Here is a 26,808-nt window from a genome sequence, read left to right on the forward strand (position 1 = left end):
AACAGTTACAAAACAGTAACAAACATTTCATAGGAAACAATCACAATAACAAAAAGGTTTCCTGAACAGGATTTGAACCTATGCACACAGAGTGAATTTGAATTTTATTTTTTTTTTTTTAAAAAAAGCAGGATTTGAAAATCAGGTGAATTAGCTTACCCAGTTAAGAGTTCAAGGGTTAGGACTCTTGTTTTTTTGTTTTTTTTAATCCTTATGTACATGTTCTTAAAAGCACCATTGTCGAGTTAAATTCGGAATCATTCCAAAGCGCATATGGCTCTATACATGCTAGAAAAGGCACTCCAAATAATAATACCAGTTTTATTTGGCATTCATTCCTTTGGGGGTTACAAGGGTGGAGGAAGTGCAATCACTTTCTTACTACATCCCAGTTGATTTATATTCATCATCACCAACTTAGTAAAGGTGAACATCTTAAGAAGATAGCCTGTTCTGCAAATATAAGCCCCTCCTCCCATAAATTTCATAGCCCTGCTGGTCAGTCTTTACCACAACAGAGATTAGGATAACCTGTGGCTATCCAGATGATGGACTACAACATCCGTAAAGTTTTTCGATGCTTAGTTAGGTCAAAATCCAATATCTGAAGGACCACAGAAGATCATTCTCTCCCCAGACACGATCTAGCCATCCCTCTTTCATTCACTGAAGTAGATGTGATGGCACGATCACATCTGTGGAGGGAATATGGAAAGGCTGGGCTCATAAGAATGTTACTACTCTCCCTGTTGGCTAGACTTAGCAATCTTCAAGAGGTGATTTGTGCAATAATGAGAGTGACCAAATAGTTTCAATCACAACCTTAAGGTCAAATAGATTTCAGTGAAAAAGCTGACATCTTGTGAACACTTAATATATTTTTTTAAAAAATGCAGGATTACATTTTGAAATTGCTGGGGACCTTTTTAGAATATTCTGGGTCACCACAGGTGACCATAATTGTGGCAAGAGTGAATGTCCGATTATGGCTTCGAAGGGTCCAGTTTGGATCTTAGATTAAGGAGAGGATACGAGAGTAGTTTTCCCTTCTTGATACAAGCAACTTTAATTGCTCTAGAGCAGGGGTAGGCAACCTCAGCTCTTTTATGACTCGTGGACTTCAACTCCCAGAATTCCTGAGCCAGCATGGTCCCATGCTGGCTCAGGAATTCTGGGAGTTGAAGTCCACAAGTCATAAAAGAGCCAAGGTTGCCTACCCCTGCTCTAGAGAAAAGATAAACTAAATACGGTAAATCTCTCGTACGGCACACAAAAAATGGCAACATCTTGAAGGAGAAGCATCGCAAATCAGAACCTGTGTGCCATGCATTTCTATTGCAACATACCATCGTAGGCTACCATGTAGTTGTATTTTACCCCTGAGTTAAGTCTCTACAAAGGGCAGTTTATCGAGGCCAAAAAATGCTTGCTTCAGATTTGCTGCAAAGTAGAACGAACAGCCTTCTCAGTCAAGAGAAGGACACAACTATGGCTTAGTGTTGAGATAAGAGACAAAATCAGCTTCAAAGACAGCGACAGCCAACCTGGACATTTGCCAATTTATTCTGGCAAAATTTAGAGGTAGCTATCAAGACCTTCTAAAGAAAACTGGTGTCCTGCCTTCACTGATAAAACAGAAATACATTAATGTGTGTTCCTTAAATCCTTTTTCCTTTAAGTCACCCAGGGCCCTTCCCAAAGAGAGGAAAGGAGACAGACCCATCTAGTTTGAACCCTTGAAAATCAATCTTAAAAATATATAGTGGGCTACCCAAAGATGTTTGCAGACAGGAGAGAACATATTCAGAACCCCAGGCCGGCTTTGTGCTCTGACTCTGCTAAAAGCAGAAGGGGAAGAAGACAATGCAGCAACGTCACAAACACACACATACCCACACATCCTTCAGAGGCAACCTTGTGGCGTGGTGAGGGGCACGGTAGAGCCAGAGTCATAATCCAGGTCCACCGTGGTATGAGCGCTTGTGCTGAGGTTGCTCAAGGAGGTGCCAGTTCCCAAGTGCTGACGGTCCCGCAGGCTCTGGATGTAACTCTGTGGGAAGCAAGTGGAAAATGAGTCAGAGAGATTAGCTCAGGAAATGGGAATCATGCATTCTCTGGAATAAGCAGGGACCGGCTGGGACGTGGAAGTGTCACACTAGGAATTCGATCACGTTTTTTAAAGCAACTCACTCTGGCGACTTTTGATGTGAGGAAGGGCCTCCAAAGGCAGAACGATAGGATGGACAATGCGATGGCAGGTAGTCCTTGACTTACGACCACAATTGAGCCCAAACTTGCCGTTTGCCCCATTTTATGACCTTTCTTGTTGTAGTTGTTAATCACCGCAGTTGTTAAGTTAATAACATAGCGGTTAAGTGAGTTTGGCTACCCCTTTGACTTTCCTTGTCAGAAGGTCGCAAAAGGGGATCGATCATATGACTCCGGGACCACTGCAACCATCATAAATATGAACCAGTTGCCAAGCGTCCAAATGTTGATCATGTGACAACGGGGAAGCTGCAACAGTTGTGACTTTTTTCAGTGCTGCGAATGGTTGTAAGTCAAGGACCATCTTTATTTTATGTATTATTTATTAGGTTTTTATCCTGCCATTATTGATTTGTAAGTGTCCAAGGCAGCAAACATGTCGTACATAATACTCCTTCCTCCTCCTATTTTCCCCACAGCAACAGCCCTGTGAGGGAGGTTGAGCTGAGAAAGAGGGACTGGCCCAAGTTCATTCCAGCCAGCTTTTCATTCTTATAACGCTGTACATTAATTGTCTGTTTATTAAATTTATACTGTTGAAACAGGAGCCAGTTTGGTATAGTTCAGGGGTAGTCAACCTTGGCTCTTTTATGACTCGTGGACTTCAACTCCCAGAATTCCTGAGCCAGCCATGCTGAGGGGAAAGGGAGAGGTTTCCAAGCTGAGCCATGCTGGCTCAGGAATTCTGGGAGTTGAAGTCCATGAGTCATAAAAGAGCCAAGGTTGCCTATCCCTGGTGTAGTCTAAAGTGCTGGACTTCCAGGAGCCTCCAAGTTCTAGTCCTGCATGAAAAATCAGTTGGATGACTTAGGGACAGTCCGTCAGCCCAACTCACCTCACAGGGTTGTTGTGGAGGGGAAAATAGGAGGAGGAAGGAGTATTGTGTGAAATAAATGAAATAAATAGAATAGCACCATCTATGTTCCTGCATCTTCAGCAAGGCTCCTCTTTCCCACAAACTTCACATATAGAACCAAGCTACAAAAACATCTGTATCACAGGTCAAATCTTTTAGAAAAGAATCATACTGAAGTGTGAAGAGAATCTCCCTCGCCTCCAACTATCAGTGATTCTGAATTTCCTCTGCTGTGAAGATGGCTTCCCATCATGGTAACTTCCCCAATTGTATTGTACTTCTATTATAGGTAGTCCTTGACTTACGACAGTTCCTTTAGTGACCATTCAGAGTTACAACGGCACTGTAAAAAATGACTTGTGACCATTTTTCACAGTTACAGCCTTTGTAGCATTCCCATGGTCACACGGTCATAATACAGACACTTGGCAACTGGCTCATCTTTATGGCAGTCACAGTGTCCCGGGGTCACGTGATCCCCTTTTGAGACCTTCTGACAAGGAAAGTTAATGGGGAAGCCAGATTCACTTCACAACTACGTGACTAGCTTCAGTGATTCACTTAACAACTGTGGCAAGAAAGGTAGTAAAATGTGACAAAATTCGTTTAACAACTGTCTTGCTTAGCAAGAGAAAATTTGGGCTCCATCGTGGTCGTAAGTTGAGGACTACCTGTACGATCCTCCCCAAAACCATAATTCACCTGGAGAAACCCAGATTAGGGAACATTGCCCTAAGGTTTTAAGATTGATTTCTTTGTGTCAGATTACAGGATCTGTCCCAATGTTCAGTGTTCAATACATACTGAAATGCTAAGTGAAACAGGGAGGTGTAATACCTCCCGAGTACAAAATATAAAAGTCAGAATTTGTTCTTGAAAAGTATTGCCCTATGTGGCAGTCACCCATCAGTCTCAGACAGATGTAAACTGAGATTAGACTCTGAGTGGCAGAACTGCTTCTAATATGACTGTATCACAACCGATTATCTGTTTATTTATTTCAAAGTTTGGTATGCTGGTTGCTCATTAGTCTAGGTGGCTCACACCTCCCAAAACGCATGAATGAAAGAAAACAATTTTGCAGTTTTAAACAGACAAAGCCTTTTTTGCTCTTCTAAATCTTAAGGTTCCATTGTGAATCAAAATATTACTATATTCCATTGGTGATATATTTTCAATCAAGAAAGGAAAGAATTTAATCAATCTATTTAGAAAGTCCTCTCGGCATAACCAGGAACTCTTTGCTGCTCTTGGATGGCAATTTTCTCAGAATGAAGAGAGCAGAGACCCTACCATCCATAGGCCCCTGGGTCATGGAAGGAAAGAAGAAGGAGGTTTTCTCTTATGATCCTCTTGATGGTAAATAGTTATCTTGCATATTAGCCCTCTCGATTGACAAGTTATTTAAGAACTGATCTGCTGCTCTTCAAACCAAGATATATTTCCCAAAGGCCTTATACAATGTTTGAAAAACAGCATCCATATTTTATTACAGCAGCATAAAATGAATGAAAATATGGAATAATTTTGATACATTTTATGCTGCTATAATAAAACACGGATGCAAGACAATTATCAATTAAATCAGCTGCTACATAAAGCTAAGATGTGTGTGTATGCATGCAAGCATGTATAGGTATATGTATGTGTGTGTGTGTGTGTGTACCATGTTTTCCTGAAAATAAGACGGGATCTTATATTAATTTTTGCCCCAAAAGACACATTAGGGCTTATTTTCCGGTAAGGGCTTATATTTGGGGAAATACAGTACTAAATGCGTCCGTCTGGCTGACAATCTTAATTGGGGCTTATTTTGGGGGTGGGGCTTATATTACGAGCGTCCTGACAAATGTGCTAGGGCTTATTTTCCAGTTGGGTCTTACTTTCCGGGAAACACGGTATGTATATGTATATGTATATGTATATGTATATGTATATGTATATGTATATGTATATGTATATGTATATGTATGTGTATGTGTATGTGTATGTGTATGTGTATGTGCAGGTGCAGATGCAGATGATGTAGATGTAAGGCTCATTGGAGCACAAATAAAAAAATAAAATAAAAATCTAGGTAAGAAAGTAGATCATCTGGAACTGCAAAGGCAATGAAGACAAGCAAGTCTTCGTAGGAAAGAGATTCCCAAACAGGCACAAAAGTTGATCACCGTTATTATTTTTGGCACCCCAAAGCCATTCTGGACAAAGTTTGGGAGGTCCCATTGGCTGAGAGGGTGGGATCGGCTTTCTAGAAGCTCAGGGATGAAGGGGCTAAGCAGCCATTGGCCGCAGCCACTCACTGGTGCGAGGACATCTCCGGTGCAGCGTTTGATGGCACCAGCCTTGTGCCGGTAGGAGCCTTCTTGTGGAACTTGGCACTGCCTCTTTTTGGCTTCCCGCTGTCGAATCCGTAAGAGTTGTAATTGCTTCTGGCGCCGATTCAGGACCACTAGGCCACAGAAAAGAGACATGAGATTGGATGATAAAGACTTAGCTTAAAATCCCGCATAGAACCTGCCTAGCCCAGCCCCATTCTGGGAGAAAATGATAGCTTGAAAGGGAAGCTTTGATTCAGACTATAGCCTCTCACTTGTACATGTAGTCCTCGACTTATGACCACAATTGAGCCAAAAAATTCTGCTGTTAAGTAAGACATTTATTAAAGGAGCTTTGCCCCATTTTATGAGTTTTCATGCCTCAGCTGTTAAGGGAATCTCTACGGTTGATAAAGTTAGTAACCCAGTTGTTAAGTGAATTCGGCTTCCCCATTGACTTTGCTTGTCAGAAGGTCGCAAAAGGAGATCACATGACCTTGGGACACAGCAACGGTCGTAAAATATGAACCAGTTGCCAAGCATCTGAATTTTGATCACAGGATCATGGGGATGCTGCAAAGGTTGTAACTGTGAAAAATGGTCATAAGTCACATTTTTCAGAGCCATTGTAACTTTGAACAGTCACTAAACAAACTGTTGTAAATTGAGGGCTACCTGTATGTTCTTGAGAGGGGCAAAGGAAAGATGTGATACTGAGAGTTTGTCTTGTCTCCTACTCCTTCCTTCCTCCATCTCCTTCAAGAGCAGAAAGGCTAAAGAAATCTGTCCTGTAAATCTCAGCTTCCTTATAGATCAAGAGAAAAGGCAGAAGGAATTTCTTCACATCCCCCCTCAATTAGCTACATATTAATTTCACCTTTCTCTCCCCCCCCCCGATACCACAATATTAACCTCAAAATCTTTACACAATCTTCCTTTATGCCTACATTTACAGGCAGTCCTCAATTCGCAACCACAATTGAGCTCAAAGTTTCCATAGCTAAGCAAGACAGTTGTTAAGTGAGTTTTGTCCCATTTTACAACTTTTCTTGCCACAGTTAAGTGAACCATTGCAATGGTTAAGTGAAATATGCGGTCATTAAGTGACTCTGGCTTGTCCCATTGACTTTGCTTGTTGGAAGCCGGCTGAGAGGGTTACAAATGGTGATCACACGACCCTTGGAATACTGCAACAGTCATCAGTGCATGCCAGTTGCCAAGCGTCTGAATTTTGATCACGTGACCATGGGGACGCTGCAACAGCTGTAAGTGTGAAAAATGGTCGTAAGTCACTTTTTTCAATGCCATTGTAGCTTTGAACGGTCACTAAATAAATGGCTGTAAATCTAGGACAGGGGTAGGCAACCTTGGCTCTTTTATGACTCGTGGACTTCAACTCCCAGAATTCCTGAGCCAGCATGGCTCAGCTTGGAAACTTTTTCCTTTCCCCTCAGCATGGCTGCCTCAGGAATTATGGGAATTGAAGTCCACGAGTCATAAAAGAGTCAAGGTTGCCTACCCCTAATCTAGGACTACTTGTACTAATTTCACTTTTCTTACACCATGGGCAAGGGGCAGGTATTTAACTAAGTATGCATTATAGCACATCATATTTGCATGGTGTGATCAAAGAACTACATGCACTGTAGGTATGTGTGACAAGTCATAAATGCATGTATACATAAAATATAAAAATATACACATAAAAATATATTCATATATGTGCATGTATGTGCAGAGGGATATATTCAGTGGGGAGAGAGGGAAAGAAAAATGGCAAGAAAAAAAAATGAGACGCTCTGTTACTTCCTAAGAGCTCCATATCCAACTAGGCCTACTCTTTCAGTCAGATCCAAGATTTTCACTCACCGTCTGTGTGCGAGAAACCTTCAGCAGTCACTTTCCACTGCAGCAGGATGCCCATCAAGGCAAGGGCAGGCCAGGTAGCCAGCACTGCCCAGCCACACCAGCAGAGCAGGGAGGAAGGGGCCAGACGGAGGCGGTCATAGACATGGTGGCCCAAAGCCAGGTTCTCCACCGTGTAGTCCAAGCAGAGAGTCAGAACAGCAGCCCCAAACACCGCTGTGGAGATCACCGTGAGGACCTTCTGCCAGCGCAGTGCCAAGACAGCACCTAAGAGGGACAAGCCCAGCAGGGACCCAGCAGGGATCCACCCGTTGGGCAGCTTGTAGAAAGGCTCGGTGGCTACCAGCCCAGCTGTGGCCACCAGCAAGCCAAGCAGAAGCCCTGTCAGAAACAACCCCACAGAGTGCACCAGCATAGTAACCAAGCCACACAAGACTCCGATGCCCAGGGCAATGCCGGCGCTGACCTCCAAGCTGAGCTGGGTGTCCAAGATACGCTCCTTATAGCAAAGCAGAAAGATCACAGCGGAGCCAAAGAGGAGACCGGAGAGGAACATGATGGCCTTGAAACACCGATAGCCTATTGACAGGAGAGAATGAAATAAGACTACCAAGGCAAGTGAACACAGGCAAATCGTTTACAAAAAGGAGGATAGATTAAGAGGGCAATTGCAGAAACATTACATCCAAATACTCGTGATGGTTCAGCTAATCCTCAATAGTAAGAAAAATGCCCAGACAAATCAGCTGGGGTTTTTTTTTAAAAATTGCCCTTTTGTCATAATTATTTAGAACAAAGGATTCATGCAATTTGCAATGTGGACTTGCTGCTATCATTATTACTACAAAATAATTTTTGGTACTTGATGTTATTTGAAAGACATGAAGGACACTGTGCTCACCGGAGCTTGGTTATTTAGCTCGATGGAAGCATGTGTTGAAAAGGGGGGAATGTAATTGATGACTTCAAAACAACAGCCTCTTTTAGTGATTCTTTTCTGGGTTATAGGTCAAGAGAATAAGAACAAAAGATCATCTTTTACTCTCACTATTCACTCCAAATGAAGTAGCAAACAGAATGGATACTTTTAAAAAGATGGTTTTGTTTTTCTTCAAGATGAGAATCATCTCCAATTCTCACAGTGGAAGAATGGATGGAAAAACTGATGGAGCTTGCAGAGGTAGTCAAATTTATTGCTTTAATGAAAGAAAACATCTAGTTTTGTCTCTACGGTACTTAAACCCCTTTACAGTTTGGTGCTTGAGACAGAAAAAAAAAATGATTTTGGGGATTTGCTGATTAGGTAAGTCTGTTGTTATAGAAGTGGCTAGTAAACTTAAGTATGTAAAAGTAAAACGTTGAAGCTGAACCCTATTATTTTTATTCTATTGCAGTGCAAAAAGTTGGACGTTAACACTTTTTTCTTCTTTTTCCCCTACCCCACACTTTTCTTTTCCTCTTTTTCCCTTCTCCGTTTCCCTACTACTTTATTTTCATTTCTATTTATAATATAAATTTTAATTAAAAACTGAAGAAAAAAACCAAAGGAAGACTACCTCTTCTATCCCACTCCATTCTGTGTCTTTCTTGCTTCACTTCGGTTTGCTATATTAACTAATCTGCACCCATTCCCATGTACTTGTACCTAGCTGCAACTTTCTGAGAGGTAACGAATTAGTGTTCCCACTCTTCTTCTGATTTCTTTCAAGATGGCTATGAGGCACACTGAAAAGCAACACAGCAGGTCTTCCACTCCAACAGAAGAGAATATTTATAGCTCAGGGTTGAACTGTGGGGTCCTTGGTACTCTCAGAGCTTGATTTTTTTTCTTGCAAATGTTTCATGACCCAACTAGGTAACATCATCAGTGCTAGAAGGAAATGGGGTTTATTCTAGTACTGATGGTGTTACTTCGTTGGGTTATAAAAACACAGCAAGAAAGCAACCAAGCTCAGAGAGCACAAGGACCCCACAGTGTTACTATCAAAACTTTTCAGAAACTGCAAGACGGTCTCCATTTCGCTAAATTTTGGGCATACAGCCTAAAGACATGCCGTAAAGTTTCCTTTCCTTATGAGAGCAAGGCATGAAATCATGGAGAAAGCACAACCTTAGATCCCTTCCCTAGCTGTTAGTGATGCTTGCTGGGAATTCTGGGAGTTGTTGTCCTAATAGGTATGGAAATCAGGCAGCATCTCTGCTAACATAGACTCACAGGTTCACTGGCAGGGCAGGTAACAATAAGTTCAGTGACTGGAAAGATAATACATGACCACTGGAAACAAAAGCTTTGCTTTATCATCTTCCAAGCTGTGGCATATTTGATGCCCAACCCAGGAAGATCTATCTGATAAGCTAGATAAAATATTTTGCCTATTACTTGTAAATAACGTGTGCATCTCAAGAATATGCAAATGCTCTAGAAACAGTAATTCTGAAACTGTTTTGGGCCTGGAGCTGCCAAGCATTACATCCAGCTGGAGCTTCTATGTATAAAATAAAAGTTTCAGTCAACAGGGAAATGTACACCTTGCCTTTCGATGGCAAAGGTGTTTTCCAGGTGCTCCAGAAGCGCCATTCAAACCTTCTGCCTTCCTGCTCTATAGAAAGATATTTGTTCAAATCAAAACAATCCTTATTACCCAGAGGGGGGGCTGTTAAGAAAAGAGGAGCTGGGGATCACTTAAGAAGCAGGTGGCAAAACTTGAAAGGAGCTTGCAACAAAAAAGTCCCTTTCCCCTCTACTCACCAAAACAGCAGTAAGCCACTCCAAAAATGCAGCAGAGAGCACAAACCACGCAGGGCACCACTTCATAGTGCCTTTCTGAAAGGAGACTGCAAGGGTCCAAGGCTGGCTCCGTGGGCTCGGCTGCCCCTTGATTAAAACCCCGGGGATCAAAAGTAACAGCAACCGGTAGCGGCAAGGTCAGATCCATGCTTACGAGCCAGGAAACAGCTCAGCTTGCCAGAGCCATCCAAATGGGAAAAGCAGCCTAGAGAAGAGAATTCTGTTAGGGCGTGAAGAGAATCCTAGAAGGGTCAAGCCCACCCAAACTCCTCATCCCAAAGTTGCACAATTAGAACCAAGACCAGGCTGACATATTATGTTATATAGCCCATTGTAAATTTGTTTTGTAATGTAGTCCTCGGCTTACAAGCATCTAGAGAGACCGTTCAAATTTACAATGGCAGTGGGGGAAAAAGTGATTTATGACCATTTTTCACACTTATGACCATTGCAGCACAGGATCAAAATTTGGGCCCTTGGCAAGTGGCTCATATTTATGACGGTTGCAGTGTCCCAGGGTCATGTGATCACCTTTTGCAACCTTCTGACAAGCAAAGTCAATGAGGGAAGCCAGATTCACTTAACAGACGGGCTACTAATTTAACAATTACAGTGATTCACTTAACTGTGGCAAGAAAGGTTGTAAAATGGATCAAAAACTCACTTAACAGTTGTCTTGCTTAGCAACATAAATTTGGGGCTTAATTGGATTCGTAAATCAAGGACTACCTGTATTAACTTAGCGTGGTGTGTGAACCCAGCCCCAAACCTTCTTCAGATTGGCCAGGTTAAGACTTTTAAGAAAACCTGAATATGGTTTGAGGCTTATCTTCAAAGTTGCCCCTAAATCCTATCCTGCCCGCCTCATCATTGTCTCCCTTTCTCCTATGGCAGTGATGGCGAACCTTTTAGAGACCGAGTGCCCAAACTGCAACCCCAAACCCACTTATGCATCGTTGGGTGCCGGGTGGGTGTGGCCCATTGGGTGGGTGTGGCTGCGGTGGTAACAGCAGACTGGGTGGGACTAAAAAGTTCAATCAATCAATTCCAACTTTGCAAGATCTTTTTTTTTCCCACGAGAAGTTGAAATTGACTGATTGATTGAACCTTTTTTTTTGTGTACACAGCGGCGGAGGCCTAAAGCGAAAAGGTTTTATAAAACCCAGCTGAAGGCCTAGGTCTGGGGCGATGGCGTGCATGCTCACAGAGAGGGCTCCGAGTGCCGCCTCTGGCACCCATGCCATAGGTTCGCCACCACTGTCCTATGGTGTCCCACAACCCTGACCCTGAAGATAGGCGGTTCTTTCACCCCACTTGTCATTTGACAGGCAATCACAGGAAGTGGAGCCTTTTTCTGAATTTTGGTGAGGTCCTGGCTCCGGGAGGTGTTTCCTGCTATGTCCATCATTTTTTCTGCCCAGTGTCTCTGACAGGTCTAGAAGTACTCAGGGAAAGCAAAGATGCTGGGTGCACCTGGAATCTCCACTGTAGCGATTTTGTTATGAACGGCATTTATCTGACAAAATGTCAAAAAGGTAAAATGGATATAATGAAGCCACAAGCAATTGCCTTGGAATTAGGCACTTGATATTATTCATGATGCTGGTTCTTCCCATCCCTGACATTACCCCCAATGCAGCTGCATGTCATGTTTCTTTGCCACTAGAACTAAAGAGAAACTTCCTGACAGTTAGAACAATTAACCAGTGGAACAACCTGCCTCCAGAAGCAGTGAATGCTCCAACATTGGAAGTTTTTAAGAAGAGACTGGACAGCCATTTGTCCAAAATGGTATAGGGTTTCCTGCCTGAGCAGGGGGTTGAAGAGGACCTCCAAGGTCCCTTCCAACTTTTTATTTTTACTATTACTATTACTATTACTACTACTACTACTACTACTACTACTATTGTTGTTGTTGTTGTTATTATATTATTATTATTATTATTATTATTATTATTATTATTATTATTATTATTATTATTATTATTATTATTATTATTATTATTATTATTATTTTCTTCTCCCTCTCCCCAGTCAGGGTATTGAACAACAGCCCTACAAGTGAGGGAGATCTGGGGCAGAGAGAGATAAGAGTATGGCTTTACATCCCTAATACAGTTCCGCTTGGGATTGGTAGCTGGTTAAAAGAAAGGAAAAGGAGAGGATAACACTGAAGAACAGAGGAAACACAGAAATATCAAAATGTCCAGAGCTGGGAGCTGTCTGGAGTTGGTTGGAAAACAGTTATATAAATATTTTAAACAAACAAACAAAATGACATGAAAACTTTTATGGAAGAGGTTTGGTTAAAATGTCAATTCTCCAGCAAACATTGATGACAAATTATCTAGCTTTCTACGGATTGTTTCCCAAATGCTGCAGTCCTTCATGCTTGCACTCCTGGAATTCCCAAGCACTGCAGCTAATACAGCTAGTCCTCGATTCACAACAGGTCGTTTTGTGACTGTTCGAAGTTACAACAACGATTAAAAAAAAGTGACTTGTGACCGTTTTTCACACTTATTTCACCACAGTATCCCTGTGGTCACATGATCAAAATTCAGATGCTTGGTGTATGAATATAACATATGAATATAAATATGACTGACTCATATTTATGCTGTGTCCTAGGGCCATGTGATCCCCTTTTGTGACTTTCTGACAAGCAAAGTCAATGGGGAAGCCAGATTCACTTAACCAGGTTACTAGCTTAACCACTGCAATGGTTCACTTAACAACTATGGCAAGAAAAGGTGTAAAGTGGGGCAAAACTCACTTAACTGTCTCGCTTAGCAAAGGGCTCAGTTGTGATCTTAAGTTGAGGACTACCTGCATGAAAAGTGGCTGGGAATCCAGGACCCTATGTCCTAAGACAGGGGTAGGCAACCTTGGCTCTTTTATGACTCGTGGACTTCAACTCCCAGAATTCCTTAACCAGCATGGCTCAGCTTGGAAACCTCTCCCTTTCTCCTCAGCATGGCTGGCTCAGGAATTCTGGGAGTTGAAGACCACGAGTCATAAAAGAGCCAAGGTTGCCTACCCCTGTCCTAAGACATGAAAGATGCAAGTTGGGAGCTGGTCCTGGTCACCAAAAAAAAAGGCCTGGGCTAGATGGGTCATTTTGGTTTACTAGTCCAGTGTAGCACCTCTTAGGTTCACATGGGCCCAACCACCTTATTTCTTCACCCCAAATTCCTAAATCCTTCCTTTCTTTACTCTTATCACTCAAGAGTTAAACGGTCCCCCATGATACAAGTGTGAGTAATCTCCCCACCCCAGTTAGTATTGACAAAACGCCTCACTCCTCGGCCCTCTAACCAAATCTGGCAGCGATCATCGCTGCAAATCCGAGCCAACGTTTATGCATTCAAACTGGAATCTCTCCTCTCATCCCCGTGAAAGTTTATTGGGACATTTAAATTCAACGGCTATTGAAATCTGGTCCTCCGCCAGGAGTTCAGAGTCTTATTCCCAGCTCTGTTGGGAAAAGGGGAAGCCTTGTTAATTGGAGCAGAAGGTAAAAGTGGGAGCCAGAACTTCTGGGCTCCCTTCCCAGCTTCAGGGGGGATGGTATCCATCATTGTTCAGATGGGTCTTATTTCAAGAGGGGAGCAAGGCAAGGAAATGTAGGCAATTTAAGATACCCAGTAATTAAGATGTTCGTAATCCAGCGTACTACAGCCCCACGGGCTTATAATACATTCCCTTATTTCCCTGCAGGATCATCTCCACTTCTACTCAACTTTTTCAGCTGACAACTTCACTTTTACTTAACTATTTACTTTCCATTTTCAGCATTTCTGACACTGCTCAAACAATCAGTGCAGACAAACATCGGTCTTCAGGGGTTCAGGAAACCCCTACTTCGGGGGTATAATCCTACTTCAGTTGCACTTTGGCAAATAAAAATACTCTGTAAATACGGCATCAGACTTTTTTGGGGGAAGGGCAATGAGGGGAAAGCAAAAAAAGATTTATTTTACTTATTTTTTTGCATTTTTAAAACAACCCTCTCCCTCAGAAATGCATTCGCAAGGAGGCTTTCTCATCTCCTGTGCAAGATAATCAAATAGCCAAGTTTAGTTCTGAAGTTTTAGGGTTATATATTTCATATATAGCCACAGGTTATTCCTGTTTTTAAATTACTTTTTCTCCACAAATATCTATCCATAATTATGCAAAGAAAAAATTTCTAAAATCTACTAGGTCACCCCAAGCCTGACAAGGTAGCATAAAATAAGTATTAAGCGGTTGGCCCCACAAATCACACATATTTCCTTCCAGGGAAGCCCCTCAAAAATCCATGTATAGATAGCAAAACATTAACGTTCACTGAATGAGGGAGAAGACAGTATAAAAGCATTTATTGGAATTAAGCTGTCATGCTTATCTACTAGGAGCCTCAGTTAACTAAGTCAGTGCTTAAACTTCTCAAAGAGACTACCGTATGAGCTGGAAGGCAGCATCTCACACCCTAGAGATACATCCTCCTTTTGGGGAACTTTCTGGAGGAGGCCCGGGAAACACACGGGAAACACACATGTGCCACGTTTCGACCTGCAGCTAAACCAAATGGGTCATCCTGTTTTGGCTGTGGCTTCATGCGCTTGTAAACAAAAACATCTGCAGAAATCTCCTTTTCTCCAACAGTGACTCCTATCCCAGCTAGGAATATGGTGCTGAGTTTTAATGACATCGCCCTTCTGGAATCAGAGTCCAGCATCCCTTTAAAATGCCACTCGGCTCCCTTAATGCGCAGACAGGGAGGAAAAGAAACAGCTGGGAGGCTGGGAAGGGATGGATTAGTAAGCAATTCTCAAACTGTTAGGGTGTGCAGCGAAGTTCTGTTAAATAAGACACGGAGGCTTTTGCAAAGCAGCCGTTACTGTAGCAAGGTTACAAGCAGCATTATTTATTAAGCGAAGGTTTCTTACGGTTAGTTTAAAAACACGCCTTGAGTTCCTTTAAAAGTTTAAACCGAAGAATGCTTTTACCGCGGAGTCCGAGAGAAGCTCCTTCCACCACTGGCAGGCTCAAGATCTGATCCCTCCACCTCTTTGAAAGACCACCCCTCTTTCCTCCAGTCACGTGTCCAAGTCCAACTTGGCAAAAGACCCCCCCCCCCGAGGATGATGCAAAAAAAAAAAAAAAAAAAAAACCCTTCCCCCGAAGTCCTTCTCTCCTCCAACGAGCAAAGGAACGAGAAACACGGTCCCTCGCAGGATAGCGAAGAGGGAAGGGAACGCCGATCGTGAACTAGGTTGATAAACGGCCGTCAGAACTTGCACTCATATCGCCGGAAACCCAGCATAACAAGGCTGGGGAGGGGGAGAAACTCCAGGCTAAAACTTACCAGTCTGGGGAAGGGTTCCCACCACCGTGCACAGCCACGATCGCTCTGCAAAAGCAACATCCCCCCCCCCAGACTCCACCCCCTCCGGAGAGCGACTCCCGGAGACTCCTAAGGACGAGCCCTGCCCGGAGGGGCGAAAATGCCCCCCTACCCTTCCCGTGGCAAACTCGGCGAAAGCAGCCTTCCCCGCGACAGCTGAAAAGTGACCTCACGAGGAGGGGAGGGGCCAGCGTAGAAGTTGGCGGGGAGTAAAGCGACTTCGGGGGGGGGGAGGGAGAGCGAGGGGTCGGCGCCTCCTCCTGATTTCTGGGGAGGAAAGGAGCCGGCGCGCGGCCAGCCCTTCTGCTTTGGCGAGGGAGCCGCTTCTTGGGGCGATCCGGGAAGCAGCGGTTGGGAAAAGGCACCCCGAAGCCAGGCGGGCGCACCCCTCGGCGACCGAAGTGGTTCCTTCCAGCGAGAGAGAATCGCTCGATTGTTTTGCAAAAGAAAGGCGCGATTTAAACCGGGCGGGATTTGCGTGCGAGGAGGGAGCTTTCTGCTGCGGCCGGGCCGTTGCGGGCGATGGGAAAGCTTGGCTTCCTAACTTTTCCCTTCGGCGCCGTAGTCGATTCTTGCTTCCCTGGAGTTGGGCGCAGAGGGACGCCTGTCCGCTCACCGCTGCGGGCTTCCCTCGGCACTCCAGCCAGGGTCCTTTGCAAGAATCTCGCCTTCGAACGGGAGGGCGCTCAGCTGACGGCTGCGTCTCCAGGCCTCGGCTCCAGGAATGCGGCGGGGCTCAGGCTTTGGAGCTGGCCGGCTGTCGGAGCAGGTGCCTCAAGCCAAGGCAGCCTCCGACACAGGACAAGTGGTGGCTGGGACTGGAGAGGCCAGAGATAGAGGATGCAGGGATTTCTGGGAGACTGAACCCCAATAATGTCCCTGGCCTGCTGTTTAGAGGAGATATTGACCCCTTTTAGCGGACCTCTCCACATCCTCCATCAGCCAGCAATCTTCTTTTTCAGAGGTGGTACTCAAAGGACTGTTTAGGTCAGGGGTAGGCAACCTTGGCTCTTTTATGACTTGTGGACTTCAACTCCCAGAATTCCTGAGCCAGCATGGCTCAGCTTGGAAACCTCACCCTTTCCCCTCAGCATGGCTGGCTCAGGAATTCTGGGAGTTGAAGTCCACGAATCATAAAAGAGTCAAGGTTGCCTACCCCTGGTTTAGGTCCTCTGCATCTGTTCATCAAATTCAAAGGTGACCAAAGTGACTACAGGTAGTCCTCCACTTACAACCATTCATTTAATGTCCGTTCAAAGTTACAATGGCACTGAAAAAAGTGACTTATGACCGTTTTCACATTTACAACCATTGCAGCATCCCTGTGGTCATGTGATCAAAATTTGGACGCTTGGCAACTGGCATGTGTTTGACAGTTGCACTGTCCCAGAGTCATGTGATCAATATTTGTAACCTTCCTAGCCGGCTTCTGAAAAGCAAAGTCAATGGGGGAAGCCTGATTTGTTTAATGACCTAATAATTCATGTAACAGCTGTAGTGATTCATTTAACAGCTGTGGCAAGAAAAGTCATAAAATGGGGCAAAAGTTACTTAACAACAGTCGTGCTTAGCAATGGAAATTTTGGACTCTGTTGTGATCTTAAATCAAGGACCACATGTACATGATTCAAAAAGAGTTCCTCCTCTTCCAATTCCACCCTAGGTTTTTCACAAGGACATATGAATAGTACAGAGAAGGACCGGTGGCTGCTGGATCAGTGTAAGAATATGTCCCCAAGGTTCTTTCCAGTAAATCTGTCCTACTGAGTTCCATAGTAACTCAGAGACAACGAGAAACTAACTTCTGGGCATTCTGGCTGGGCTATTCCCTTGACCTTCGGATCATGGGAAGCCATGCTTGCTCCATGTCCTAAGGTAGGGGTCCCCAACCCCCAGTCTGTAAACCAGTACCAGGTCGTGGCATGCCAGCAACCATTCCACACAAGCAAAGCCCATCCGTGGGATGCAGGCAGCATACAAAACCACGCACTCTCCGATCCGTGGAAAAAAATTTTCTCCACGGAACCGGTCCCTGGTGCCCAAAAGTTTGGGGACCTTTGTCCTAAGGCCTTTAACAGAATAAAGAGCTGTTGCATTAACAGTAAAGAAGTAGCACAAGAGCAGGTGGTCCCAGCCACCTCTGAGCCCAAGCAAACTTAGCTTCTAAAACCCCTCTCGCTGCAGGAGAGCCTAAATAAATCATTCTTACTTGGCTGCTCCAGGGTGGCCATCACAGCTTAGAAGCCCATCCTGCTGAGAGATATCACTCAACTTATCCCCCCATTTTGCTTTTGTACAGTTGGTTCCCTGCTCTGATTTTCACCTTCCATATCTAACACAGGAATAAGTTGATAATGTTGCTGCAACTTCTGAGACTTTGCCAGTGAGACTTTTCTCACCCTTTTCTGAGTTACTTTCATGGCCATATTTCACTGCTTGATTCTTTCCAGCACAAAATAGTTTANATCTATGTACTGATTGCCGAAGTTTTGAAAAATTTGATTCCTGTTTCTGGACAAGCAATGCATAGCTAGAGATTTTAGGAGAAGAACAATAACCGGCACTGAAGAGTAAAAGTTTCTCTGCAGTCTTTGAAATCCTATGAAAACCAAATGTATGCTGAAAGGAAATACTGCACTGCTAATTGAGGGAAAGGGGAACAATGGCTTAACTATATTTAGGAGATGACCAAGCTGAGCCAGAGGATGGGGTCAAATGCATCATCAATCTGGAGTCTCTCCGCTCCCGCAAGAGACCTAATCCAGCCCCCCTTGAATTCCATTGATTCTTACCTAGCAGCAATTTGCTTCAACCGTTAGATTAGGTTCTTGTGTATTGGTAGCATGGAATAAACTTGAAGTATTTTGAACTAAGTGCCTGTTCCTGATTTCTTGCACCTGGCAATTTACTGAATAAGCCAGTTAGCTGGGTCTACGTAATAACACGTAATACCAAGGTTTATGCACCTCACCTTTATGCAGAGATTTTGCACCATGCAGAGCTACTAACAAGCATGCCACATTTTGACTTAGTCTGTTGTTAAAACAATGTTGAATAAAGTACAACGGTTGGGTTTATTTATTAAATTTATATGCCATCTACTCATCAAGTGCTGGAGTGATGAGTTCATACAACATGCTAAGAGGTAAAACCAAACCAATTCTACTGGCTGAAATCACATGATGTGCTAAGTTATAAATTTTAAGGGCTATGCTTGTTCCTGCATCTTCTTTGTAGCTTGATTCTTATGCAAATCCATCAAAATGGATTCACATGAAATGTGAAGCAATGTTAAGCAAAATATGGTTTAGGATAATTTGTGAATACTACTGTGATGTCTTAGTGTGATGTGCCAACCCAGTAATGCTTACAGATTGATTCTGGAAATTCAGATAGAAGTGAAAGGAAATTCAACTGGGATGAAGCTTTGCGCAGCTAGCCATGGGCTTTCTGGGCGTCTGATGCCAGATCACTACTTTTGCAGATCTCTCTGTCTGGATTAGTGAACTCTGTTCCATAAGAGGAGCGACCACAAATTGCTTTTATTGAAGCCCTGTTATTGGTTTTACCTCTGGGCTTCTCATTATTGGCTCCACTATAGGCAAGGCAGGGCTTTTCATTTCCCACAGCCTCCCTTGTGAGAGGGTTAAAATGTCCAAATGCTAAAAGCTTCTGCAAGTCTCCTCTACCCGTGCCTTCCTCAGAAACAAATTGGATTCTTTCCAGCATGGGCTTTAGAAACAAAGAGGGCTTTATGTTGGAAGCAACTCTTACCCAAGGCTCACAGTTTTAACACTGGCACATGATCCTTAGAGGAGGGTTTGTCCCTCTGGAGCTGGATCATCCATGATCAGTTCCCTGCTGCCACTCTTTATTTCCTTCTGGTGCAGCTAATCAGACTATGAGGTTGGGGGTTCTGAATTCTCTCTACAAGGAGGAGAACAATGTGAGATTTGTGTTTCCATATAGAGTTGAGGTGGGCATCCTGTTTAAAGGTGAATGGTACCTTGATTTTATCTGTGTCAGCTTCTTCAGCCTTGATCTTCCAGTTGTTTTGGGACAATTCTCAGAATTCTCACCCAGCATGGTGGAAGAATCTTGCTGGCTAGGAACTTTGGAAATTACAACCCTTATGTGTCTGATCAAAGTGAGCCATTCAACTACAGTATGTTGCAGTGTGGCAAACCGATGGCACTCAGAGCTCTCTCTGTGGGCACGCATGCCCTCTCCCCAGTCCTAGGCCTAGGCCTTCAGCTGGGTTTTATAAAACCTTTTCGCTTTAGGCCTCCGCTGCCGTATGCAGAAAAAAAAAAGATTCAATCAGTCAATTTCAACCTCTCACGGGGAAAAAAAGATCTTGCAAAGTTGGAATTGATTGATTGAACTTTTTAGTCCCAACCCAGTCTGCCGTTACCACCACAGCCACGTCCACCCAATGGGCCACCCCCCAATGGGCCACACCCAGCCAATGGGCCACACCCACCCAGCACCCAACGATGCATAAGTGGGTTTTGGGTTGCAGTTTGGGCACTCAGTCTCTAAAAGGTTCGCCATCACTGGTATATTGGGACTGAGAATCTGGAATCATGGGCTATTTGGTTCCAGAAGGGGAGGAGCGTCCACTGAAGCAAGTGTCACCATAGTATACAATTCGTTCAGGCAATTATCTGATCCCAGGGACTGGCAAGAGTCCTGAGTTCTAATTGGCTGATCCAGTGAACTAATCCAATTAGTTGTTGGATGGTTTCATTTTACACCTTTGATAGAGAAACCAAATGCTTTGCTGGTCCAAATTGTGCCCAGGTGTTGTAAATTGTGTACTGGTTGAAGGATGCTTTCCTCTTTGTTGGCCAAGAACTCTAGGTTCTTGAGGTTCTGCACTGTGATCCGTATGTCCTTCCCTTGTTCAATGGGCATTAGATAAAGAGATCATCCAAATAGGAGTACACATGTATTCCCAGGGATATGAGATGGGCTATGGTGGTTGTAATCACTTTTATGATGACAAGCCATATGAAAGGGCCTTGTTCTGGTAATGGGCACCATGGTGTTTGAATCTTAAGAACTTCCTGTGTGTTATATCAAATAGGACATGAAGATAGTTTTGTAAGTCCAACAAGATCAGGGTGTCCTCTTTCTGAATACATTTTAGGAAGGATCTCAGGGTTTCCACTTGAAACTTATAATAATTGATGTGGCCATGCATTATTTAGAATCTAGGATGGTGCCCCAGTTTGTGTACTTCTTGAGAATAATGAAAAAGCATAGAGTGTGAAAACTGACACCACAGTCACTCACATACTTAAGAGATAATTTATAGTTTTCAGGACTATTAAGTATTTGACCAATCTGCATGACTAGAGAAATGTGTGAAGATGGAAGGGGTGGGGGAAGTGTGTTATTGATGGTCTACTCTTGTAAGACAGAGTTTGGCTTCCATTTGTCTGATATTCACTTTAAATTTATTAAATTTAATTACCTTCTTGATCATTCAGAAAGTTAATTAGTCACTGAGGTTTGTGTCCTCTCCTTTTGTGGGTAGGTGCAAGCATTCCCTCAGATCGGGATTGAAGTGGTATGGCAAGTTCAGAGATCTCTTCTCCATTCTCCCCCCCCCCAGGTGTTCCATTGTCTTCCAAAGATTTGTTTTGAGTGCCACAGGAAAAAAAATAGTAAGTGGCATAGCCTGAGGACTTCTGCCCTCCCAATTTTAATTTCATTGATTAAATGCAGGACTTTCTTTTGATATTTTGTCTCTTACTAGAAGATCCTCTAAAGTCTCTCTAAACAGCTTTTTCACTTTGAACAGGTCAGATTCTGACTTCAAATAAACAATGTAGAACCCTCCATTGGGTCACAGACCAGTCCCTAAAATTAAACTTGTGAATGTAATCATTTATCTCCACTTAATTTGATGTTGGAACTTTGGGTGTGTTTTCTTGGATGATCTTGTGACATTCAAAGTGCACAGTTTGTAGAAATTGCCAACAAGCTGCTATAATATGTTGATGGTTTGGACCTTTTTGAGGATGATCAACATTCTCTATTAAATTTGTGAAGACTGTACACGCAACACGGCAAATATTCTGAATATACAATACACTGAAACAAAGTTCTACCAGTGATTGAAATTATTATGTGCCAACTGAACTCAACTAGCTTTACCTCTGAGCATGTATAAGACTGAACAATTCAATAACTGTTGCTATATTTTTTTTAATCAATGTTTATTGCAATGCATGTGTGAACAAAGTGCAACCATATGGGATATAAAGGTAACTAATCTGAAGAGTTGTGGCAAACATTTTCTTTGAGTATGTTTTATTTCACAAAATAGTGGCAGGGCAGTCTAAAGGGAATACTACATTAACAGAGGTCAAGAGCAGTCAGTGCAGTAGGAACCAATCTAGGATGGTCACCAGGACCAAAGGTTTAGTCTTCTGAGCTTTTGGATTTGTGCTGGAGCCCATCCTCAGGGAACTTCTCTCTCTCACCAGAATGTGTTTGGTGAGAGAGAAGTTCCCTGAGGATGGGGGCTCCAGCATGAGTCTGAAAGTTCAGAATACTAAACCTCTGGTCCCAGTGAGCAACCCAGATTGGTTCCTGCAACATTATCTTGGGACACTTATATTTGCCTTCATTTGTGAGTGCAGTAGGAAACTAGAAGAAAAAAGGTGCTTCAACATTTGGGTAATTTTTAATTTCTGGTTCAGTTAAGCATTTTTCCCCAACCTGATAACCTTCAAACCTGTTGAATTATAATGTCTTCTCCCCCATCCTGAACAATTATACTGACTGAGAACAGATAAGGATTATAGTCTACCATCTGCAATGTCCCAGTCTGAGAAAATCTGTCCTAAAATGGATGCTATCCATCCTCAGAATTATCAGTCAGCTAGCAAATTCTGTTTTTTTTTCCAAATTGTGGAAAAATTTTAAAACAACTGTTTGATATACTCTTCAATATGCATATCATTTAAAGGGTAAGCACTGAATTGTATATTCAGGGTAATGATTAATCCAGCTGTATCCATGGTTCAGTTACATCCAAAATGAGGGACTGAGGAAACCTATCTGGCAGAATTGAATGAAGTTCCCTCAGAAACTTCCTGATAGAATAGCCGGAGACAAAATGTGTGTCCAAAAAGTTATGTCTCACTCTTCACAAGCAGCCGTATTTCTCATTTGCTTCGGTAGACTCCCAAATCTCTGATTGTACATTCCCAGGGACTTTACACTTCCTCAAATTATAGGACATACCACTGGCCCTGAGGAACAACTCATTCTCCAGATGCCACCATACCAGGACATGCCCACGCTAGTTTCCTTTGCAATAATGCCCCTCTATCAGCTGTTGTCTCTCTTGGGTATAAACTGAAGGGGAATTAAAAGGCATGAATTGTCCTCTGCTGGTGAAAACTGGAAATTGGACTGAAGGCCTTTATTTTAGCATTTGCAGCTTGGAATATGATGTTTCTAAGACGTGGGTTAATTCAAAACCAGCCCAAATTAGAAGCTTCTAAACCTTTTCAACTGATAGGGGCAAGATACTTTGGGCAAGTATCTAAATTATGTCCACAGCAGCTTGAATATTCCATGAGAATTATGCTTGTGTGCCTTGATCAGGAGACAACTTTTAATAGGAAAAGAACTGCTCTATGAGGCATCTACTAGGTCGAAGCCTCAGGTAGCCACTGAGTAATGATACAAGAAGACGTCAGTTATCTTTGTGTCTCTCAAGTGGGGTCCTGCAAAACCTGAATCAATTAAAGGTGATTTAATGACAATTAGCAATAGGAAAAATGCTATAGAAGTTTGAGAAAAATTTAAGTTAAGGTATTCTGAATGTACTGGATTTAGGAATTATACAATAATAGGTACATTGATGTATGTACGTAGATGACCTTGGACCAGTTTCTCTCTCTCAGCCCAAATCTCACAAGGTTATTGTTGTGGGGAAAATAGGAGGAAAGGACATTATGTATGTTTATAAATAATAAAAATCTAATAAAATTGATGCTTAGTGTGTTTCCTCCTTCCTTTGAAACAATGTCATGAATTTCAGTCTGAAGTTCTTCAGGTATTCTACATATCTAATCCATTTAATTGATTCTTTATCTTCACTGTATAACTGAATATCACTCAGGTCGTATCTATCTGATAATTTGGGGGGGGGCTGTATTCAAGTTGTAATTTTATGAGGTGGCATCGGTGAACTGACTGAAACTCAGCATCTGCTTTTGCTGGTTAAATAGAGGTCCTCCTTCTTTACTTTCAGAGTTATAATCAAATTTATTTCTTTGGTATCCATCTAGTAATGTCCATGTGTAAATCTGCCCATCTTTTAGGTTGTTGAAGGATGCTATTTGCTATCTAAATTTCCTCATCACAACTCTGTTAGATAGTTGAGCTTCATTTGTGCAGCAAAGCCAAACTTACCCATTGTTCCAGATATTATTTTAGTTTCAAACACCCTACTTTTCTATAATAGAATAGAGCTGGAAGGGACCTTGGAGATCTTCTAAGTCCAGCCCCCTGCTCAAGCAGGAGGACCTATTTCAACCCGGGGTACGCGTACCACCAGTGGTACTTTAGCACCTGGCTAGTGGTACGCGAGCCCTAGCTAATTGTAGTGGGGGAGGGAACCAGTTAAAACAGAGCCGCACAGACCTGGAGGAGATCAGCTGGAGATGCAGAGCTTGGCACAATCCTCAGGATCTGCCACATGGTGATGTGCTAATTGGAGCTTCTGGTGCACCCGGAAGAGAAAAGGAGGAAGTGGGCAGAAAGAAGAGAAGGTATAAAAGGGGCAGACCGAGAAGAGAAAACACTTTTCTTACCAAAGCAGTGAAGAGAGACATAGCGAGTGGCCTGTTTTCAGAGGAAGGGTGAGTGAGCGGCGTGTTTTTTGGGGAAGGGTGAGCAAGCGAGTGGCGTGTTTATCAAGCACGTGTTTTCAGGTAAAGGTTGAGTGAGTGAGTGAGTGAGTGAGCTGGGCAGGAGCACAGGAGAGCAGCTACAGCTGATCCGCACTTCTGCGGAGCCACCCAGAAGTGCGGATCAGCTGTAGCCTGGTGCTGATGCTGCAGCTTCTGCTAAATTAGCAAGCAGCATGTTTTCCGGCGAAGCGCAAGTGAGCTGGGTAGGAGCCCAGGATCCGCGCTTCTGCGGAGCCGCCCAGAAGCGTGGATCAGCTGGAGCCCAGGACTGATCCTGAAGCTTCCGCTGAGCCCCAAAGAAGCATGGATCACCTGTCAGTGTTCAGCAGAAGCGCCAGGATCAGTGAAGGAAGGAAGGAAGGAAGGAAGGAAGGAAGGAAGGAAGGAAGCAAGCAAGCAAGCAAGCAAGCAAGCAAGCAAGCAAGCAAGCAAGCAAGCAAGCAAGCAAGCAAGCAAGCAAGCAAGCAAGCAAGCAAGCAAGCAGATGGGAATGAGGAGGGGGGAAAGGAGGAGGGGAGGAAGGAGATGGGAATGAGGGGCGAAAGGAGGAGGGGAGGGAGGAAGGAGGGGAGGAAGGAAGGAAGGAAGGAAGGAAAGAAGGAAGGAGATGGGAATGAGGGAGGCAGGGTGGGAGGCAAAAAGGAAGGAACCCCCACACGGTAACCACAATGCTAATGTGGCCCTCAATGAAAGTGAGTTTGACACCCCTGATATAAAAGGTTGTTAAGTGAATCTGGTTTACCCATTGACTTTGCTTGTCAAAAGGTTGCAAAACAGGATCACATGACCTTGAGACACTGCAGCCATCATAAATATGAATCAGTTGCCATGCAGCCGAATGTAAATCACATGACCCTGGGAATGCTGAAACGGTCATAAGTGTGACAATGGTCATAAGTCATTTTTTCAATGCCGTTGTAACTTCCAACAGTCACTAAGCGAACTGTTGTAAGTCGAGGACTATCTGTACTTTATCACTTTTTTCCTTTTTTTGGGGTCATCCTAAAAGTGGTACAATGGGTGAAAAGGTTGAAAAGCCCTTCGCTAGATCAGTGAATGCAGCTGTGACTGGGGGAAATTAGCAAAATTGCAAGCCAGACTCTGCAAAGACTTAAGTCTCCTGTTGCCCCTGATATAAAAGATTATTAAGTGGATCTGGTTTCCCCATTGACTTTGCTTGTCAAAAGGTTGCAAAAGGGGATCACATGACCTTGAGACACTGCAGTCATCATAAATATGAATCAGTTGCCACGCAGCCGAATGTAAATCACATGACCCTGGGAATGTACTTATACCTATGATTTTTCCTGCCTAAATGTAAAACTTGGCTTTTCTCCACATTGAAATTCATTTGAAGACTATTCGTTAACTACGGTTTGCCAGCCAGCTACAGATCCATCTGGTGGTGATGTTGTCTATTCCACCTTTTTCTAGCTTACCAAGGAGTAGTTTGTGGTCTACTTTATCAAATGCCTTACTGAAATCTAAGTATAATATGTCCACAGCATTTCACTGATCTACTAGTTTAGTCACTTTATCAAAGAATGAAATAAGATTGGTTTGGCATGGTCTGTTTTTAACAAACCCATGCTGGCTACTAGTTATAACTTTGTTTGCTTCTAATTGTTGGCAGATCTGGTTTTTTATTATCTTTTCTAGGATCTTCCCAGGTATTGATGTTAAACTAATTGGTCTATAGTTTCCTGGGTCCGTTTTTTCCCACATCAGCCCTTTCCCAATCCTCAGTTACTTCCCTGGTGCTCCAGGATTTATGAAAGATGTGGTGCAATGATTCTGAGATAACATCTGCCAGCTCCTTCAGAACTCTGGGATGTAAATCTGTCGGGTCCCGGTGATTTATATTCCTCAAGGTCGGTTAGGTATTCTCTTACCATTTTCTAGCTTATTTTAATTTTTCAAACTATTTCAATATTTCAATCAACATCTTTTGTGGTGGTTGTGTTGGCAAGATATGACAAGTTGCATAGAGCTTTTTTTATATATTTTATTGGTTTTCCAGTTTTACATTTGAGTATTTGGAAGGCAACGTGATGATTGGGTTAGTCAATAGTTCAATAACAAAATCTTTAGTACATAACTCAGGTTACATCATCAGATATTTCTTCTCTGTTTCCCTTAACATTTGCTATATCATATTTAAGCTAGTAAATTTCTAATTGTCGGTCGGTCCTCTCTCCACTTCTGTTCAATATTTATGTGAAGCCGCTGGGGGAGATCATCCGTGGCTTCGGGGTGGATTTCCATCAGTACGCTGATGACACTCAGCTGTACATATCCACCCCGGGCCACCCCAACGATGCCCTTGACGTGATGGCCCGGTGCCTGGAGGCCGTGAGGGTCTGGATGGGGAGGAACAGACT

The 26,808-nt window shown here is 43.2% G+C and overlaps 1 protein-coding gene across 1 annotated transcript; it reads right to left on the reverse strand.

The window, feature by feature from the left end:
- Nucleotides 1–1,903: 1,903 nt before the first annotated feature.
- On the reverse strand, nt 1,904–10,244 carry LOC107286395 (transmembrane protein 198-like). The gene is made up of 4 exons (XM_015814754.1): nt 10,058–10,244; nt 7,312–7,887; nt 5,428–5,576; nt 1,904–2,050 (listed from the first exon to the last, which is right to left on the reverse strand). The coding sequence occupies exons 1-4, from the start codon at nt 10,242–10,244 to the stop codon at nt 1,904–1,906; spliced, it is 1,059 nt and encodes a 352-aa protein (XP_015670240.1).
- Nucleotides 10,245–26,808: the final 16,564 nt, after the last annotated feature.

This window comes from Protobothrops mucrosquamatus, unplaced genomic scaffold (assembly GCF_001527695.2).
Source record: "Protobothrops mucrosquamatus isolate PMUCROS unplaced genomic scaffold, P.Mucros_1.0 scaffold280, whole genome shotgun sequence".
Taxonomy (NCBI): domain Eukaryota; kingdom Metazoa; phylum Chordata; class Lepidosauria; order Squamata; family Viperidae; genus Protobothrops; species Protobothrops mucrosquamatus.